The 20,782-nt window shown below is 45.6% G+C and overlaps 2 protein-coding genes across 2 annotated transcripts in view; one reads left to right on the top strand and one right to left on the bottom strand.

The window, feature by feature from the left end:
- The window catches only part of ITGAE (integrin subunit alpha E), a 63,591-nt gene extending 44,730 nt beyond the window's left edge, over positions 1 to 18,861 (top strand). The window contains exons 21-31 of the mRNA XM_036269485.1: positions 3,073 to 3,205; positions 4,700 to 4,798; positions 5,297 to 5,376; positions 6,062 to 6,139; positions 7,089 to 7,152; positions 7,234 to 7,341; positions 10,681 to 10,737; positions 11,047 to 11,142; positions 12,913 to 13,008; positions 17,504 to 17,614; positions 18,582 to 18,861. Coding sequence (XP_036125378.1) covers positions 3,073 to 3,205; positions 4,700 to 4,798; positions 5,297 to 5,376; positions 6,062 to 6,139; positions 7,089 to 7,152; positions 7,234 to 7,341; positions 10,681 to 10,737; positions 11,047 to 11,142; positions 12,913 to 13,008; positions 17,504 to 17,614; positions 18,582 to 18,743 — 1,084 coding nt within the window. The 3' untranslated portion in view covers positions 18,744 to 18,861. The remainder of the gene's footprint in view (positions 1 to 3,072; positions 3,206 to 4,699; positions 4,799 to 5,296; positions 5,377 to 6,061; positions 6,140 to 7,088; positions 7,153 to 7,233; positions 7,342 to 10,680; positions 10,738 to 11,046; positions 11,143 to 12,912; positions 13,009 to 17,503; positions 17,615 to 18,581) is intronic.
- On the bottom strand, positions 8,089 to 10,463 carry HASPIN (histone H3 associated protein kinase). The gene has a single exon (XM_036269484.1). The coding sequence runs from the start codon at positions 10,461 to 10,463 to the stop codon at positions 8,148 to 8,150; it is 2,316 nt and encodes a 771-aa protein (XP_036125377.1). The 3' UTR covers positions 8,089 to 8,147.
- Positions 18,862 to 20,782: the final 1,921 nt, after the last annotated feature.

The following is a 20,782-nucleotide window of genomic DNA, read 5'->3' as shown; positions in this document are numbered from 1 at the left end:
CGACTCTCAACCACTGAGCCACTCCAGCCTGGCTGATCTTCTTCTTTTTTTAAAAATTATCCTCACTCGAGGATATTTTTTTCTATTTATCTTCAGATGGAGTGGGAGGGAGAGAGACAGAAACACTGACGTGAGAGAGACACATCGACTGGTTGCCTCCCACATGACCCGACCAGGGCTGGGGATGAATCGCACCCCAGGTGTGTCCTTGGCTGGAATCGAACCCAAAACTCATCGGTCTGCGGGCTGATGCTCTACTGCTGAGCCAAACCGGCCAGGGCGGATCTTTCATCTTTAACAGGATCATATGGCTGCTGTGTTGAGAACAGGCCGTAGGAGCAGAGGTGGAAGTAGTGAGATAGCGAGGAGCTTTCATAGCAGCTCAGGTGAAAAGGAGTGGTGCCCCAGGCCAGAGTGGCAACAGTGGAGGTGGTCATAGTCTTCTTTTTTTTTTTTTATCCTCAGCTGAGGACATTTTTCCATTTTTTGTTCAGATAGAGTGGGAGGGAGAGAGAGAGAGAGGAAGAGAGAGAGAGAGAGAGAGAGAGAGAGAGAGAGAGAGAGAGACATCGACGTGAAAGGGATACATTGAGTGGCTGCCACCTGCATGACCCAACCAGGGCCAGAGACAAACTGCAACCGAGGTACATGCCCTTAGCGGGAACCGAACCTCAGTCTCTCTGGACCGCAGGCCGACGCTGAGCTAAACGGGCCAGGGTGAAGGTGGTTATATTCTGAAATTAGAGCCCACAGGATTTGATGACAGATTGGATGTGGGGAGTGAGGGAAAGAGAAGGGTCTAAGACATCTTTCAAAGTTTCAGCCTTAGCATCTAGAACAGTGCTGTCCAATTTAAATTTAAATTAATGCATAGCTCCTCAGTGGTACTATGCATATTTCAAGTGCTCAATGCCCACATATGGCTAGTGAGAGCAAAGAGCACAACTATAGGCCATTTCCATTACTGCAAAAGTTCTATTGGACCACAGTGAATTCTAGAATGACAGTGATGCCAAGAACTAAACTGGGGAGGCCTTTGGAAGAATGATTTTGGAAGGCAGGGTGGGGAGGAAGAGATCACCAGTTTGGTTTGGGACACATGGTGGTCTTAAAATGCTCTCCTGGCTACTAGTGGTGTGTGTAGCCGGTACTGAAGGCCAGTGCTGGTGCCTGTGGGGAAGAACACTGTTCCCCGAGTCCTGGTATGAGATGTCTTCTCATAGTCATCTGCAGGGCTCGCGTTTCAGACGTGGATGGCTTAGCGCTGCCCATCTCAATCGTCAAGGATCTAATTTAAGACTTTTGATTGCTTTGGAATCCAGCCTAATAAGCACAGTCTTTCTGACAGGGAATTAATTACAGCCCAGCACCACCCTCTCAGCCAACCCTTGTGAACTAGAGATGCAGCACCCACAGCCTGGTCCTACAACACCCCCTAGTGTACATAGCAAGCAGTCTCTGCTTTTTTTCAAAAGTATTATTAAACCTAATCTTTAGCCCCCAAATGTTTCAATGTTTTTTGACCTGGTTGTGGACATAGATCTCCTAAAGAACCTAAGGAGCCCTGGCCGGGTAGCTCAGTTCGTTAGAGCATCGGTCTGATATGGCAAGGTTGTGGGTTCAATCCTTGGTCAGGGCACATACAAGAATTAGCCAATGAATGCATAAATAAGTGGAACAACAAATTGATGTCTTTCTTTCTGTCTCTCAGATTAAAAAAAAAAAAGTAAAAAAAAAAGAATCTAAGACAAACTACAGACCTTTCTCCCTAGGACACATGCGCATTGCATACAGCATGCTGGGCCTCTGAAACTCCCCCACCTGCAGCTTAAGAACCCCTGTCAAAATATTCTGGTGACTCTCAGACCTCTCTCCTGGGTTCTAGAACAGCATATCCAACTGACATTTCAACATCTCTACCTTGTGATCCTATAAACACCTCTCATCATTTCCCTGACTGAACTCTTCTGGTCAGCTCCCACCCTCTGCTCTTTCTCCTGTGGTCTCTCCCTAATCGGTCATCCAGGCCTAAACTTGGGGCTCATCCTGAGTCCTCTCTCCGTTTTGCTTTGCTCACAAGTACGGCCTTACCATCTCTGGCTTCTCTCCCTCTCTCCTTTCCAACCACTACTGTCTTATTTCAGGCATGTGTCATCTCTTGGATGGCTCTCCACAGCAGGCTCCTCTCTGACCCCTCTCCCTCCAATCTGTCCTCTTCTCAACTGTGATAAAAACAAACAGAAAAAACACACACACAACAAAATACATGGTTACATCCCAGAGCTACATGTTCTAGCGTTGACTGTTTCAGATGGTTAGAAATTTTTCTTTGTATTGTTGATACATTTTCGTACAGATCCCAATTACTAATAGTTGTTCTGCACTGAGGCCCCATAGTACCTTAGCAGACTGAAGGAAGCTCTCACAAGTCCCAAAGTCTTCTCTTCACCAGGCTGAACAGACTCGTGTTTTAAACCATAGCCTTTAAATTAGAAGGGCTTGAATGATTTTGTGGGTGGGAAAGGTAAGGCCAGGAAAGGGGTTCGTGTCTGTCTCGTGCCCCACTGTTTCTCCAGTGTTGAGCAGGTATCTGGCACAGAGAAGCTACTCCATAAATATATGTGAAATGGATGGATTTGTGTGATGGAGTGCCTTACCTAGGGTCACTGAGAACTGGTGGTAGAAAGAGGATTTAGATCCAATTCTCCCAATTCCTTTTTGAGGCCATTGGACCTCAGGCAAATTAGTGAGCCTCTTTTGGCTTCTGGTTCCTTCTCTATAAAATGGAGAATAACCATCCTGTTTCATAGATTATGAGGATAAATTGAGCATGTGAAGCATTTAGCACAGTCCCTGGCACATGGTAAGTACTAAATAAATGGTAGCCATTATTATCTTACACAGCAACTGAGGTGGGCATGGAGGTCCAAGTGTTAAGGGGAAGAAAATCTAGACTCAATGAATCCTTTAGGCAATTTATGTAAGTAGTTAAGAATGTGCTATAGCATTGCACTGAGGTTTTTACAGAATAAATAAATTGGTAACGCTACTCTACTTGCCTACCCTGTGCAGGCAGGAATTGGTGGTGGGTATCACAAAAGAGCTGACAATGAACATTCACCTAACGAATTTTGGGGAAGATTCCTACATGACAAGCATGGCTTTGAACTACCCCAGAAACTTACAGTTTAAGAGGATTCAAAAGGTAACTATGATAGCAGTTTTGGAAACATGCCACTCATGATTTTTCCTCCCTACAGACCTGCTTTTCCTCCCTGCATACCTGCTTTTTTATAGCAACCTTCTAATTTTGCCTTTAGCCTCATCTTGGTCTATCCAATAAGTGATTATTAACTAGATAATCAACTATAATCCAACTACATGTCCTGGATCCAGTCATGCCATTCTGTCTCACAAACCTTCAGTGGGGTCATTTTGCCTGCCTGTAGCCTTTCTTAACCCAGGTTCTGAGAAATAATCTCTAATAAATTAGCTGGGATTAAAGAGTAAAAGTCTGCCCTGCCATTTATCAGCCTGGGATTGCAGACACAAAGCCAGCTGCAACATTCTAGGAAATGGTATTTTCCTCAAGGATACCCTACAGCAATAAAGTATCATAACACAGCAGTTTTGTCCTCTAAAGTCACTGGCAATGGGAAACGTTGCTGTTTGAAGTTATATCTGTAATTATGAAACCATCTCACTCATAGTCACTTTGACAAAGAGAAGCTGTTTATATCCTTTTGAAGCATAGAGCTGCACTTAAAGCATTTCTGGACAAAACTTTTCACATCCATCTTAATAGTTTCCAAGGAAATGGGTCCCTGGGTCCACTATGCAGTGCAGATCTGCTGCTGAGTGACAGCCCTGCTTTATTTTCAACCTATCAAAACATTGCTTCATTTACATTTCACCTGAACGCCACCCTTCCCCGGAGTGCTTTACTGTCTTTTCCTTTGCTTGGAAAGACACACCAGTACAGTTTTCCTCATTGTAATGAGTCAATAAACCTGGCTTTGTCAAACTACTGGTCTGTCCCCTGATGGTCTTAGGCTATTTGGGCTAGGATAGCATGCATTATATGAAAAGAATGTAATGATCTCCTAAGCATCCAGAATGGAACTGGTGATGTACCCTCCTTGGGAGAGTTAAGCAAGTAGTAGTTGCTCAAATAATTTTCTGTATTCAGTGGTCCAGATGAGGAACCATGATTGAAAAAGGCAGTGTGGTGGTGCTGGGGCTCATGCTAGCCTTCCAGCCCATTTCAATTCGTTCAGTTTGCATTGGCCCCAAGCCCAATTCAAAGATCTTCTTCCTCATGAAGACTTTCAGATTCCTCCAAGTTGGAATTCATCTTTCTCTACTGCTTTCCTCTGTACCTCTCTCACAGAACTCCTTGGGCCTTGTATTTAAATTCCTCAACCATCGCCCTGGCCAGTTTGGCTCAGTGGTTGAGTGTTGGCCTGAGGACCAGAGAGTCCCAGGTTCGGTTCCCGCTAGGGGTACGTACCACACACAAAAAAAGAAATTCCTCAACCATCTACCATTGAGCCCTCCTGCCCAGTTTGTGAGGAAGATAAGGACCAAGTCTGATTGGCAGGGTGTCTTGCATGTGAAAAAAATCAGCAAATGGTGCTAAATTGGTGTGTGGAAACTGCTCCCTTTTTTGCCTTTAAAGAAGTCTTTTATGTGTTAACAGCCTCCTTCCCCAAACATTCAGTGTGATGACCCTAAGGCAACTGCTTCTGTCCTGGTCATGAACTGCAAGATTGGTCACCCCATTCTCAGGAGGTCATCTGTGAGTGTTTTGATTGGCTGACTCTTCTCACTAACCTGGAGTTGCTGACTTCTATTTTCCAGTCTCATTGGAATCTCAGTTGTGGTCCCACATTCCCCTTTACTGTATAGTAGATCCATAGCTGTGCTTAGAACTGCCAAGTCTGCTCTGAAAAGTAGGGAGTGGTGGGTGGGGGATATAGCCACAAACTGTTGGCTCACTACAGTACAGCAAAGTGAAGTAGTGGGTGGTATGTTAGGATAATCAGACCTAAAGTTACTAGTCCTGTGTGTCCCTGATGTGCCACTGAGGATCTTTGTGTTACGGGAATCTCTGAGATGCTTCCTCAGTTGTAGAAGGCGAATAAAAGCTTACATGGAATAACAAATGTAGGTGCATGCTATGATACAAAAATGTGAGGAATAGAAATTGTTTCCCAGGTCTGTCTAGTTATAGTAGGAAGCTATTTGAATTGTGAGTGGTATAGAGAGCATCAGTGACTTTTTTTTTCTTCAATAGGCAAACTTTTCAGTAGTTTGGCAGCTAGAGAAGAAGGCCTTTCCAAATAGGACAGCTGACATCACTGTGACAATCAAAAAGTAAGTAGTGCCTGCATCACAGCAGATTCAGGCTATGGCCCTGGAAATCTCCCTCCCGCGTGCTGCATAAGAGTTATGGCTCCCTAACTGCCCAGGAAGAAGGGAAACTCAGTGAACCCAGAGAAAGCATCTATGTCCCAATGGTTGTTCTCAAAGATATTCAAAACATTCTTTTATTGACACACAAAGTAAAACTATGGTATAGTCTGCTAGAATGAGCCTTGGACTGGAGTTCTAATTCTGGTTCATTTAACTTTGGGAAAGTTCTGCCATTTGCAAAACCTCTGTTTGGGGGTTGAGTGAGGTACAGTGTTGGGAAAAGGTTCTCAAATGGGGTGATTCTGCCCCTAAGAAGCAACACCTGAAGATATTTTTGATTGACATAACTTAGGGGGATGGTGCTATTGGCATCTAGTGGGTAGAGATCAGGGATGCTGCTGAACATCTTACAATATACAGGACAGCCTCTCACAAAGAATTACCTGGCCCAAAATGTCAATATTGTTGAGGCTAAGAAATCCTTTTAAATCAATGTTTCTCCAATTATGGTCTTCTAGCAACTCTTCTGCATTCTGCTTATCTCCAAGAGTCTTTTATCTGACCCCAGTGACCCTGGGAAGCCAAGTTACAGAAGTAGCCTTGGGAAAATATAGATGTGCTGTGCACTGACACTCTTATTTCTTAGTTCCAATAAAGAAAGGTCTTTGGTCAGCAAGACCCACAGCCTTCAATTCAGGCATGCCTTCATTGCCGTTCTTCCCAAGTAAGTACCTCCAAGGGGCCAACACCTGCGGGATAGCTTCTCCCTTGTGGGTGGAACTGGTGGGCAGGCTGGATGTGGGCACTGCCTTTCCCTGAGAGGAGGCTGCTTAAAACCCAGGCTCCCACTGATCTCTAGGGCAATAATAGTTGGGTCCTAGAAATCCAAGGTAGTAATCATTGTAGTGTCAACTGGTTTTGCTATAGAAGGGTACTGACATGATGCTAAGGAGGGAAGAGAGGGGCTATGGGACTGAAAAGAAAGGAGAAAAGTAAGGCCACTCTGAAGAATAATTAGACACAGAAGCAAGTCAAATATATACTATTCAAATATCCTATCTGATCCCAACTGCCCTACCACCAATTTACTTTTTTTTTGTATCCTCCCTCGAGGACATTTTTTGCATTTATCTTGTGGGAGAGAGGAGGGAGGAAGAGAGAGAGAGAAACATCAATCTGAGAGAGACACATTGAGTGGTCGCTACCCACACGACCCCAACCAGGGCCGAGGACAAACTGCAACCGAGGTACGTGCCCTTAGTGGGAACCGAACTGGGGCTTCTCTGGTCCGTGGGCCAACGCTCCAACTGCTGAGCCAAACCAGCCAGGGCTACATTTTGATATTTAGCTTTGATTCCTCTTAAGGACCTGGTGCCCTCTGTCCTAGTGTATCCAACTGGTAGCATTCAGATTCACTTAAAACAAGGGGGCCTTGCCTGGCCAGTGTGGCTCAGTGGTTGAGCATCGACCCATGCACCAAGAGGTCAGCTGTTCGAATCCCAGTCAGGGCACATGCCCAGGTTGTGGGCCAAATCCCCACTGGGGAGCATGCAGGAGGTGGCCAATCAATATTTCTATTTCTCTCTTCCTCTCCCTCTAAAATCAATAAAGAAAAAAAAAATTAAACAAAACAAGGGGGCCTTGAGGCCTAACACATGTCCTCTCAATTGCAGACCATCAGTGATGTACATGAACACCAGCCAGGGGCTTTCAGACCACAAAGAATTCCTCTTCAATGTAAGTGCTTAGGACTTATCATTGCAAAGCTACAAGTGGCAAAACAACACCAACTTTGACTTTCCAATCTTTACTTTGCAGATACATGGGGAAAATTTCTTTGAAGCCGAATTCCAACTACAAATCTGTGTTCCAATCAAATTACAAGGTCTCCAGCTTGTCAGAGTGAAAAACCTGACAAAGACTCAGGTACTTAGAGGAAGTTCTTTATTCTATCACAATCACCTCTCTTTTGAGTGACTATGGATTCTCAAAGGTATAAAACCTAGAGTTCTAGAAAGAGTAAAAACAAGGTTAGTTAACCAGGGAACACGTTAGGAGTAAATTATCCAAGTCATGTTCAGAAGGAATATCAACCACCCAGCTCTTAAAGCAACATTTATTTTCCTTCCCTTGATGAAAAATAAGCAAAAACTCAAGCCTTTTTAGTAGCCATGGAGACATTTATTTTCCTGTTGAAAATCACTAAATTTTACTTCTCTGTGATCAGCAAATGAGTTTGATAAACATGTGGCATTTCTTGCATGTCTCCCTATAAACTATTTACCATCTTCCTTTTCTCTCTCCCTCCAGTCTGTCTGCTTTGGTCTCTGCTTTGCTACAGCCTCTTTGCTCTCAGTTGAGTCCTGATCTGTGGTGTGGTTCCCAAAGCCAGCCTGATGATATTTACAGGCTCTGATCGGTATGACAGCTGATGCCTTGGGCTTTCCTGAATTTTTTTCTTAGGCTACATAAAGTATCAAGGCTCAAAAATGAAAATAGGAAAGAAACCTACAGAATGGACTCTGCTGACAGTAAGAGGGTTTATAAGTTGTACATACTTGTTCTCATGTGTAGTTTATTTTTAAATAACATTTGTTGTTTAAATATCTCCACAAACATTTCAGTTTCTGATTAGAATGGGGATTTCAACCTCCTCTGGGGATAAAGATTAAAAACAGCACTGGGGGATGTCAAGGCTAGTGGCCTTTCCAGGGCGGTAAGGCACCTTTCACTTACTTAAATAGACTGTGTTGGCAGAGCAGGTCAGTGGCAGAGCTGAAGTTCAGCATTGTCCTATGGAAATGCAGGATCTTATTCCTCATTTGCTTCAAGGCAGGGGTGTTACATTTAGTCTTGAAGGTCATTTCTTTCAGCATCTTATCTGTGAGGTAATGTAGCCAGAGCACATTACTATAAGGGTGATATTCACCCCAGCAGTTGTTGTTCTCCTTCTTCATTAGCCTGTAGATCTCAAACTGGTAGTCACCTTCACCTGTAAATAGGTCCTCATCCATGGAAATGTCACAGAAAACCACAATCCCATCCCGCTCCAAGCGTGACAGGGTGTAGTCGATGATACTGACTTGCAGCCCACGGGTGGGGATGGTACCTGTCTTCCCATTGAGGGTGTAGTGGACTTCTTTGAGGCTGGTTTTCTTTAAGAGCACATTCCCCCAGTGTAAGTCTCGGTGCTCAAAGTGCAGCGATGCCTCTGCCACCGCAAGGGATGCGGTGATCTGGTGTAGAATGCTCTTTACAGTGGCTATGGAGTTCAACCTCCTTCTCATTTGCTCTAAGTCAATCCCTCCAAACTCAAATTCAAGCACAATGAAGAGCTGGTCTTCCTCAAAGTCTGGCCGGTCATTTGCAGACCCTTTGACTGAGTTATAATGATCCCAGGCTTTGAGGAGCAAGGGAGGGTAAGGTCCTTGAACACAGTGCACTGAGTTCAGCCCAATAAAGCCTTCTGTGCGGTTGCATACCTCATCAGACAAGAGGCTCAACTCTTTGGAGATGATGATCTCTGGAAGGATTTCCTCAAAAGTTTTCTGATGGGCTCCATTGATTAAATCCGGCCCTTCAATAGCAATGATTTTTAGGGCTACAAGTGTACGATTAGTGATTGTTTGAAACACTTCACCAAACACCCCTTCCCCAATCTTTTCACAGCATTCCAGCTTTTCCGTGGAAAAGCAAGAGCTAAAGGGGATAGGGCCCTCCTGGTTGCATTCCCTATAAACCTTTTCAGCATCAGATGCCTTTTGGTCTCTGACGTGTAGTGTCTTTAAGGGGCTTAGCAAATACATCGAAGAGGAGTGCCAAGGGGATGGAGCACCGTTTGTTCTGTTTGAGACAGGGGTGTTTGAATATTCTGATATGAGAGACCTGGAGGGAGAACTGGCAGTGGTGTAGCTGCTGCACACTTCTGACACAGCGGTCACGATCTTCTTCTTGTGGAAACTGAAAGACGCCCTGGCTTTGGTCCAAGAGCAGTCATTCTGTAAATCAGGCAGGTTCTGTGTGAGGAATGAATCGTTCCCCGTCTTTTGGCTCTTTTTAAACTGGTGGTAATGGAGGAGGGAGGTTTCTACTGCCTCCTGATGTTTCCTTTTCCGGCTTGCCCCAGCTCTCTCAGGCCTGTTGACTTTTCCAGGTACAGTACGGCCCTTGCAACCACTGGCCTCCGCGAATTCGGTCTGGACAGCCCCTTGGGCCTCAAGCTCTTGACAAGAGCCCTGGTCTGTGGCCCTCTTCTTTCGGTTTCTTGATAAACCTGGGCTCCTCAGCCTCTTCACCACCAGTTCCCTTTCACAGCAGGACTCCCTCTTATCCTTCCCATCTGTCCCAAACTCAAAATCCTCAGGGTTTCCTGAGTCCGTAAGGCGAAGGAGAGCTGACCTGAGGCTGGCACGAGTTCTTTGGGTCAACCTGGTGAGCCTGCCTCGTCCTGTTGCTGCCTCCTGGGAGCAGGGAGGAGGTGCTTGGTGCAGAGAGGTGGCATCCAGAGAGGCGGAGGGGCCGGTCCCGATGTCACTGTCTCCCGGCGCTGGAGACCTAGGGCCGGGGCCCGGAGAGGCCGGGGAGCTAAACAGGGAGGCACTGGTGCCCAGCTCGCCGCCGTCGCTGGGCTGGCTGCACACACTGAGGTCCGGGCTGAGGCGGCCCGGGCTGCTGCTCGGGAAGAGCGGCGGTCGGAGTGAGCTGCAGGGGGTGCTGCACTTCTGCGGGGGCCGAGCACGCAGCCTCAGGCGTCTTGGGGTCACGACCAGGCTCGGCCGGTCCTTGGAGATGCGACCGCCAGCTCGCCTCCGCCGTGGACCCACCTGGCTGCAGGAGAAGTCGGGGTCTTCGGAGTCGTCGGAACCGACGGACTGCGAGGGGTCGTCGCTGCTGGCGTTGCTGCTACTGGTGCTGCTGAAGAAACGCTTTTGATCTTGAGGCGGGAACCACTGCGCACCTGCCCGACCCGACCGCCACCGCGGTCCCCCGCCCGCAGCCCCATAGGTTCTTAAGAGCCGATTCTTGAGTCGCGGGAGCGACGCCGCCATAACTCACCCGCCAAACGATTCAAACCCAAACACCGCGAGACTTTCTCCAGACGCAGAGGCGGACGCGGAAGCTGACGCGTCCACCGACCGCCTGCACGTCGGGTCCTAGCGCCCGACCACGCGCATGCGTATCACCACGGGCTCGGCGGCGGGCAGAGCGCGGGGCACTACGGCGGTTTCGCTTGCTCACGCGTCGCGGGGATGGCTGTCGTTTCAGGCTAACACTGTGTGCACGCAGAGTCAGGAGCGCGCTTGTGGGAGCGATCCCAACCCGGTGAGCACTTTGGTCCCGAGGGGCTGAGGGGGCGAGGGAGGGAGGGGGTCCGAAGCGGGTGACAACAGAGGCCCGGAGACTCCTTAGCAGAGGTTTCCCCGAAAGCACACGCAGGGCGGCCCAGCGCCCTCCCTAGCCTCTTCCTTGGGTCACGTTCGCCAGGACTGCGGCTTTGCTTCAGCCAGGGTTAGCGATACAACTGCTCACACCCTCTGTTCTGGGATCTTAAGGTGCTCTGTGTGCATCGTGTTAAAATAACAGCTTTTCTGCACGAAGAGGAATCTTGCTAACCAGGCTTCGCTTTTCCAGCGCGTGCAGGAATGGCATTCAGTGAGCTGTGCCATCACTTCGGATAAAGAAAATGTGACGGTGGCTGCGGAGCTCTCCGTGAGCCAGTCTAAGCAGGTACTTGAGACTGTGAAATGCTCCAGATTCGATCATCCTGCAGCTCAAGGGCATCTCTCTCCCCTAGACAGGACAATAGCTGGATACTAGCCTTACAAATATAACCCTGTCTCTTGACCCACCACCTTCTGCCTCCACCTGTTCCTTACCCAATTGTTCAGGGTAACTTACACTTTAGGTACTTTTTCTTGGGATCCCTCCCTCCCTCCCTCCCTCCCTCCCTCCCTCCCTCCCTTCCTTCCTCTCTCTTCCTCTTTCTTTCTTCCTTCCTTCCTTCCTTCCTTCCTTCCTTCCTTCCTTCCTTCCTTCCTTCCCTCTTTCTCTCTCTCTCTTTCTTTTTTTTCTTCTAGCCCTCCCTCCCTCCCTCCTTCCCTCTTTCCCTTTTTCCCTCTCTCTTTCTCTCTCCCTCCCTCCCCTGGGGATATTTTTCCATTCATCTTCAGATAGGGAGAGAGTGAGAGAGAAACATCAATGTGAGAGACTGCCTCCTGCACACCCCCTACTAGGGATCAAGCCCACAACCCAGGCATGTGCTCTGACCGGAAACGAACCTGGACCTCTCAGTCCATGGGATGATGCTCAACCACTGAGCCACACCCTCCAGGCTAGGATTCCTCCCTTTCTTACTTGCCCGCATCTATTCCAATAGCAAGCTCTGTCATTCCACCTCCAAAATATATTCTAAATCCATTTACTTCTCTCCATCTCCACTGCTACTGTTGTAGGTCAGGCTGCCATCTTTTGCCCAGACTATGGCAGCAGCCTTCCATCTGCTCTTCTTGCCTCTGCTCTTGCCATGCCCTCTGCAAACATTCTTCACACAACAGCTATCTTTTTTGTTGTTGTTTATTAATCCTCACCCGAGGATATTTTTTCCATTGATTTTTAGAGAGAGTGGAAGGGAGGAGAGAAGAGAGAAAGAAACATTGATGTGAGAGAGACACATCGATTGGTTGCCTCCTGCACGTTCCCAACCATGCTGGGGATCGAATCTGCAACCCAGGTGTATGCCCTCAGGAATCGAACCTGTGACCCTTCAATGCTCAGGGCAACTCTCTAACCACAGAGCACACTAGCCAGGGCATCACAGCTATCTTTTAAAAGCAAACATTCTGCTTTTGAATGCACTTAGACTAAAATCCATACTTTTTCAGAGGTCTGCATGATTTGGTCTCTGATTTCTTCTTCAACTTCATCTCCTAGTACTCTCTGCTTCCTGGCTTCTTATACTCCAGCTATTCTGTTCTTTCTGTTTCTCCAGCTTGCCATATTTTCCTGGCCACAGAGCCTTTGCACTTGCTGTTGCTTCTGTATGACACTGTTCTTCTCCCAGATCTTCATCTGTGTGGTTTCTTATATTTAGCTCAAATGTAACCTTAGGCCTTCTCTGATCACTCATTCAAAAGTGGGAAGTACAATCCAATTTAACGTCTTGCAGTGATCCAGGTGACTGATGAGCTCTAAACTGAAGAAGTAGCTATGGGGATGGAGAAAAAGGGACAAGTACAAGGAAGGCTAAAAAAAGGGGAAAAAAAATTGTCAAGAAAACTGACTGGGGGAGGGTGAGTGAGGGTGTGATATGAGGTAAAGTGAAAAGAAGTTAAAGAATAACTACAGGTTTCTTGCTTGGGTTATTTGTGGTTGCTGAGGCTATTAACTAGACTAAGGAATACTAGAGATGGAACACATTTAGAGCAAGGATGGTGAACTCTGTACAAGACAGTAAGTCCATGTGTAAAACCTGTTTTCTCCCTCCCTCCCTCCTTATAGATCCTAAGAGATGTAACTGAACTACAGATCCTTGGTGAAATTTCTTTCAACAAATCTCTATATGAGGGGCTGAATGCAGAGAACCACAAAACTAAGGTAACCCCTGGCTGGTATCTGGTTTCTGGGTAGTGTCCTAGGAAAACTGTGCTTAGCCTTAGAGTCCCTGTACAGGCACTCTGCTGTTGCCCTGTTCCTGTTTTCAGTCTTTTTTTTTTGTATCCTGACCTGAGGACATTTTGCATGTATCTTCAGATAGAGCAGAAGGGAGAGATGGAGGAAGAGAGAGAGAGAGACATCTACGCATGTATCTTCAGTTAGAGCAGGAGGGAGAGATGGAGGAAGAGAGAGAGAGAGAAACATCCACGTGAGAGAGACACATCGAGTCTTGGCCACCCACACGACCCCAACTGGGGCCGGGGACAAACTGCAACCGAGGTATGTGCCCTTAGCGGGAACCGAACTTGGGCCTCTCTGGTCCACCGGCCGATGCTCTAACCACTGGGCAAAACTGGCCAGGGCCTGTTTTCAGTCTTATCACCTCTGATTTTGACTCTGCCACCAACTGCCTCTGTGACCTTGAGCTAGTCAGCTTCTGCCTCAATTTTTACACATGTGAAATGAGACATTTAAATAAGAGACCTAAGTTGAAGTCTAATCTGAAATAACTAGTCTGGAACCAACAGCTACATATACTTTGATTTGAAAAGGTATTCGAATTTTTTTTCCAAAGTGAGAAATTATTATTTGTATACATTAACTCTCTAGTGTATAGTATCAGAGTTTAGTTACAACCTTAACCAGTTACAGGTTACTCCTTTCTCAAGTCTTAGATTGAGTACTAGAACTCCTGGGGTTTGTTTTGCAGATGTATGCCCACAAGTCAGATGGATATCTGCAATCTACGGACCAAATACTGTGTGTGCTCCCGAGTTTTCATTCTTGTTGACACTCAACTAGATGTGCTGCTGGCTTCAGAGATGAGCCATCTGTGAGCTCTTTAGTTAGGCATGATTCATTCTGGGAAGGAATGTTAAGAGAGTGAGACTGGATTGCTAAATAGTACATCCTCTGATTTTCTTTCTGGAGGAGGGAAAGGAACAGTTCTCTGGACATGTCAGGAATAACATTTCCCTTTATTTTTAGGCATTTCTAATACAGAAAATGATACGGAAGAAAGAAGTGCCCCGTTATCCCACTGCCCAGATTTTTAAAAAATATAAAATAATGCTTAGAAGAAAATCCAAGCCTTGTAGAAAGATACCAGTTGAAAAATAATGGTTCCTTCCTTTCCCTCTTCCCACATCCCAATTCCATCTTGCCAAAGGGAGTTATCATTAATAGTTTCTTATATGCACATTCTTAAATAATTTATATTATACGTCCTGTTCTAACTGATATTTTTATATCTACAGTATAGATTCTTTATAACTATTTTCTTTCAATACAGTACCCTAAACAAAGTATTAAGTAGATCCTGACAATAAGCACCTGACTATGAGTATAAATAGCTATATATCCAAGTGCATTTCAGCTGCAAATAAGGGAAAACTCCTGCTTGTGTACCATAAAGGCATCTGCTGTTCATCTAGTAAGGGAGGCAGACCAGTGTCGATGGCCTGGCTCCTTTGAATCTTGAGCACACATCTGTGTGTTGGTGATGCCTTCCCTCATGGCCCGCACAAAGCTGCCACCTTTCCCAGTGCTGTATTTCCTCCTGGCAGAATATAGACTAGGAAGCAAGAAGTCAGTAGCAAAAGGATTTTTCCTTACGTGCCTTCTCTTTTCAGGAAGGGAAATTTCCATACAACTCCCAGCACATATCTCCTCTCCCTATGTCATCAGTGAGAACTGGATTTCATGTCAGTCATTGGCAAAGGGGATGGCGAAGCCATGTCATGATTAGGTTAGACCAACCATGATTTCTGAACAAAGTCTAAAAGAGAATGGCTGTTGAGTAGGCCGCCATCAGTGTTTGCTACAACCTTGGTGTCCGGTGTCCTGCTTCTCCCTTCGCCTCTTCCAGGGCAGCTTTGAGGCACGTTGGAAACCTGTGGGTTTGGAAGAGGGAAAAGAGAAGAGACTTTGAGAAGTAGGAGCATTTCTACTACTCAGATCTGGCCTGTTAAACCACTATTACCTTGGGACCTCCTTTCATCATTTTCTTATACCCAGGTTCTCAAGTACTTCTCTCCCCACCCCACTTCACTTCCATAGAAGAAAAAACCAGCTCTCTTCCTGTTCTTCCTCCTTCTCTGTTGCTTTGCTCCCTTCTACTCTCTAAAGGATTAACTTAATCCTTTTAAGTTAGTCTATGTAAATAGTGCCTGGAGGGTCAACCCTAGGAAGTAACCAGTATTGGTAACTCAATTAGAAGATAAATGTTCAGCTTTCCACCCCATACAGAATTTCTCTCTGAAGCATTGCTGACCTTCGTGCTTAAACACTTGCGTGAAAGGAACTGAATGTTTTGGGCAGGCAGAGTTGTTTTTTGTTTGTTTGTTTTATATGTGTTTACATATATATATATTTAAATTGACTTTAGAGACAGAGGAAGGTAGGGAGAGAGAAAGAGAGAGAGAGAGAGAGAGAGAGAGAGCGAGCACGAGCGAGCGAGCATGAGAGAAACATCGATCTGTTGCCTCCTGTACATGCCCTGACTGTAGATTGAACCCACAACGTAGGTATGTGCCCTGACTGGGAATCGAACCTGTAATCTTTTGGTGCATGGGATGTCGCTCTAAACAACAGAGCCACCCGGCCGGGGCCAGGCAGAGTTTGGATGGTCTTTGGCCCTACTTAAGTTCTGGGACCGCACTCTGGCCATGATGTGTATGCTGGCTGCACCTTGGGGCAGCCGTACCTGGGTCTCCCTTGGGAAGCACATCCCCTGAGCTTTCCAGCTGAGTCCTGTTACTGAGAAGGCAGCTTAGACTCTGAGACTGAGAGCCCTTGGACTCAGTGCTGGGGACAGCTTCTAAGGGAAGAGCTCTACACATTGTACACATGGATGCTGTTTTGCATTTATTTTTGTGTCTTTGAGGTAACATACACTTCAACCTGGTGAGGAGCAGACCAGTATCTTTGTCGTATATTTCATGTGGGGGAAATGTATTATCAGGCTTTAGGGATTTATGGAAGCTCAAAAAGAGCTGTCAGAAGGACTTGAAGATCATTTACAATGGGTCATCTTGAAGATGAGCTTGGGGGTCAAGGGTGTATAATGGCATAGCTGGATGTGGAATCTTAATTTTCTGTCAGTCTTTAAAACCTGAAGACCTTAATCCTGTGGGATCTGCTGTTAAACTGTCAGAGAATCCTTAACCGAAGGTCACAGTCTCCTGACAGACTTAGCTCTATTTCTATATTAGAAATTAAAATAGTTTCTATAAAGTATTTTTGGGCATTAGATCATATTACTGCACTCTGGCTTTTTTTCTTCTTCAGTTTTTGTGCTGTTTGCTTTTTGAGGACTCTCTCAATTTATCTAGCTCAGATTCTTTCTTCAGCCAAGTTCAGTCCACTAATGAGCCATCAAATGCGGTCTTCGTTTTTGTTATAGTGTTTTATCTCTGGCATTTCTTTTTGGTTCTTTCTTAGGATTTCCGTCTTTCTACTTACAATGCCTATCTGTTCTTTGTCTTTGTTCTTACATGCTGTCTGATTTATCCATTAGAGCCCTTAGCATATTAATCATAGTTGTTTTAAATTCCTGGTCTGATCATTCTAACAGCCTTGCCATATCTGGTTTTGATGTTTGCTTTGCCTCTTCAAATTGTGTTTTTTGCCTCCTGGTATGCCTGGTCATTTTTTCCTTGACAGGTGGACATGATATATTAGTTAAAAGGAACTGCTGTAAATAGGCCTTTAGTAAGGGGGTGGTGAGGTGTGGGGGAGGGGAAGTGTTCCGTCCTCCTCCCTATTTTGATTTCTAATATAGAAATAGAGCTAAGTCTGTCAGGAGACTGTGACCTTCGGTTAAGGATTCTCTGACAGTTTAACAGCAGATCCCACAGGATTAAGGTCTTCAGGTTTTAAAGACTGACAGAAAATTAAGATTCCACATCCAGTAGGACTCAGTCTGTTAGTGAGCGTGTGCCTCTGGACTGTGGACTTCACAACTGTTCTCAGGTGCTTTTCAGCTGTCATAGGTGGGACAAGATAGCTTGAGTGGGCTCAAGTTGAGTATTTCCTTTCGCCCATCCAGGTGAGTTAGGCTCTGATAAACCCCAGGAGGTTAGGCTGTGGTTAACTAGTTTCCCTCGAGAGCAGGCCTTGCTCGAGAAACAGAGTGCTCTGGTGTATTTCCAAATGGTTCCTTTGTCCTGCTGGGAAGTGAAGAGGTTTTTCTCCAGTATTTACTGTGGGAACCTGGTCAAGCTTTGATAGGTAAATCTCAGTGTGACTGGGTTTTCTGGTGTGTTTAAGTCAGAGGTGTCCACACGAGCCTCCCGCAGTTCATCAGTTACCGTTCAAATGTCCTCCCCCAGCCCTTTAGGCCTCGACTCATAGTTTGCTCCTTAAAATCATGTGTGGCATTTTTTTCTCATTGGCTTTACCTGACTTATTCGATGATCTCTTTGTCTTGTTCTAGGTCACTGTCATCTTTCTGAAAGAGGAGGAGTACCTTTCTTTGCCTGTCATCATTGGGAGCAGTGTTGCTGGCCTTCTGGTTTTGATTGTGATTATAATCATCCTTTTCAAGGTCAGCTCTGTCATGTTCAGAAAGGCTCTGGGGTTGGGCACAGTACTTTCTGGGACAGCCAGTCCCTGACTCAGAGCAGCTTCCCTGGCTGTGTGACCACTTGACCCTCTTCCTTCCACCACACATCCACATCTGTTCAGGCAAACGAGTAAGACAGTTTCTGTCTGAACAAGATAAAAATCTAATTGAAGTATTGGAGTACGGACAGATTTTCTTGAAACAGATTTGGCTGTTGTTTCCCTGTTTCAGTCCTTTCCTTTCCTCCCCACTTTTAATGTTTAAACTCTTTTTCTGCTGTTCAAAACTTTCCACTTCCTGGCCTCTGCCCGCTCACCGTTAAGTCTTGCTTTTTTCTTCTCCAGAGGTTGAACGAAACAGGTTCGCGTCTCTGCTCGCAGTCAAACTCTCTGCCCTCCCCACGCTCTTCCCTGCTTTTCCTCCTTGCTCTCACTCTTCCCTTAAAACTCAGCCCAGGGAGTCCTGAGTCCTTTGAGCTGAGTGTGAGCTTTTCCTGTGAGGGTTTCTGGAAACCCTTCCAAGTGGCACTGTGTGGTCATTATTTCTCTTTCTCTTAGGTTATGAGTTTCTTGATGTAGGAGAACCATACTTGATCTTCTTGTAACCTCGGCATAGTAGACCGACTTTCACATAACTGAGATCCACTGTAGCCAAAACTGTAATACTTTGCACAGTTAGTTCAATTTAAAAGGTGAAAGAGTTCTGGGAGTTCAGAGAAAGGTTGAAAATCAATAACAAGTGGGGAACGGACACCAGGAGAGGCTTGTGGAAAAGGCAGCATTAGGATGGGGTCTTGAAAGATCGTATTATCTGGGAGAGATTTAGAGGAAGTGCGAAAAGCCAGGGAGTATAAGTGCTCTTTTGGCAACAACCAGATACATGGTTTTCTATAAGAAAGATGGATGGATACCTTCGGTCTGTAATTGGGCTTCCCCTCCCTTTGTTTTAGTGTGGCTTTTTTAAGAGAAAATACCGACAACTGAACCTGGAGAGCATAAGGAAGGCCCAGCTGAAATCAGAGAATCTGCTCACAGAAGGTGAGGACCAGCCTCATCCACTGGGAGGGAATATCAGCCAGTCCTTGAACTCTAGAGACGTGGTGTCGTACTGATGACCTGTTCCTTTAGGGTGATCCCGAGCAGAATCTAAGAAATTGTAGAATGGTGTTCTTTAATAATACATTGTCCCCAAAGTGTCTGTACATTGTGAAAAAAATAAACTTGGGAAAGATTTGGTGTTAAATAATATTAAACTGTTTTCTTTACAGAAGCACCTTTAATATGCACATACAGTATATTTTGTGATTTTTTTCCCCCTCCCAAGAGATTATACAGCATTTTCAACCTCGTTTTTCTAAAAAATCTTTTTTTTTTTTTTTGGTACGTGCCCTAGCAGGAACCGAACCCAGGACTCTCTGGTCCGCAGGCTGATGCTTTAACCACTGAGCCAAACCAGCCAGGGCCAACCTTGTTTTTCTATGAATGCTTTTTCCTTGGCATTTCTATGACTAGCTCCCAAAATAGTGTGCTGTGAAGTTCATCTTGCAGGGATAGTAGTTGAATATGATTCCTAGTCTGGTATTTCATAATCCTCAGCTCTTGCCTATTATTTCAAATCAGGCCACAAAAAAGCACTCCAGAACAAATATAAAAAGTACAGAAACAAAAGTTATCAAAACAGGAACTAGGGAGAAGAGAAGACAAGACCAGGATTTGATTCTGTAGTTTAATTTTTATTTTTTTAATGCTCACTCGAGGATATTTTTCCTTTGATTTTTTAGATAGAGTAGGAAGGAGGGAGGGAAGAAGAGAGAAAGAGAAACATTGATGTGAGAGAGACATATTTATTTGTTGCCTACTGCGCGACCTCAACCAGGGCCAGGGATCGAACCTGCAACCCAGGTATGTGCCCTTGACCAGAAATTGAACCCCTGACTCCTTGGTCCTTGGCCTCATGCCAGCTGCTGAGCCAAGCCAGCCAGGGCTATAGTTTCATTTTTATTGTATGTGTGAACATGTCTATTTACTAACACTGTGCCAGTGCTGCCAGTCCTTTGCCTGGCTTCCTGCTTAGTGAATTGCTCGGAGAGACTTTCGTTCCTAGTAGACTGTCACCAGAAGAGAGCACTGGTCCACAGGAGATGGAACCTGGCCAGGGAGGAGGGAGGGATGGCCCAGAGATCAGGGCCTACTTCTGGGCTGGCCTTGCTCTTAGCATCTTACTTTGTTTTTATGACCCATGCTGTTAAAGCTTGACCACATCTTCCCACTCCTAAGAGCTGTCTGTTTTCATGGATGACAAAAGTCATTGCAAAACTTAAATGGTGCAGAAATATATAATGTAGAAAGTAATTCTTGTGATTCCCTCAGTCTTCTTTGAGATGCTTTCATTATTATTTCTTTTACATTTTAATTTATTCTGAAATTTGTGTGTAGAGGGTGTGAATTAAGGAGTCAACCTGAGTGTTTTTATGTTTTCCAGAAGCATAAGTAGTTTCAACAGCACCACTTAGTGAAATACCTTACCACATCCTCACTTATCCATACACTCCGGGAATCACAGGGCCTGGAAGGCTTTTTTTTTTTCCCTTTCTTGATTTTAGAGAGAGAGGAAGGGAGAGGGAGAGAGAGATAGAAACATGGACGAGAGAACATCCATTGGCTGCCTCCTGCATGCCCCCTACTGGGGATTTGGCTCACAACCTGGGCATGTGCCCTGACTGGGAATTGAACCCACCGGTGACCTCCCGGTGCATGGGTCGATGCTCAACCACTGAGCCACGCTGGCTGGGCGACCTCATCCTTTTAACAGCTCTGTTATATACATTACAGGTGGATATGTCAGAATTTACTTAACCAAGTACCTGTAGATGGATGGTTAGGTTATTCCCATTTTTCTTTTTTTTAAGTATGCTTTTATTGATTTTTTTAGAGAGGAAGGGAGAGAGAGACAGAAATATTGACATGAGAGAGAAACATTGATCAGCTGCTTCCTGCATGCCCCCTACTGGGAATCGAGCCCACAACCCTGCCATGCGCCCCGACCTGGAATCAAACTGGGACCTCTCAGTCCATGGGACGACGCTCAATCCACCAAGCCACTCCAGCAGGGCCCCATTTCTTTTTTTAGGTATTATGCTAATCTAATCAG

The sequence above is a fragment of the Molossus molossus genome, unplaced genomic scaffold, assembly GCF_014108415.1.
Source record: "Molossus molossus isolate mMolMol1 unplaced genomic scaffold, mMolMol1.p scaffold_m16_p_19, whole genome shotgun sequence".
In the NCBI taxonomy this organism is placed as follows: Eukaryota; Metazoa; Chordata; class Mammalia; order Chiroptera; family Molossidae; genus Molossus; species Molossus molossus.
Note: the sequence above shows the minus strand (reverse complement) of the source record. Positions and strands in the feature narration are given on the sequence as shown.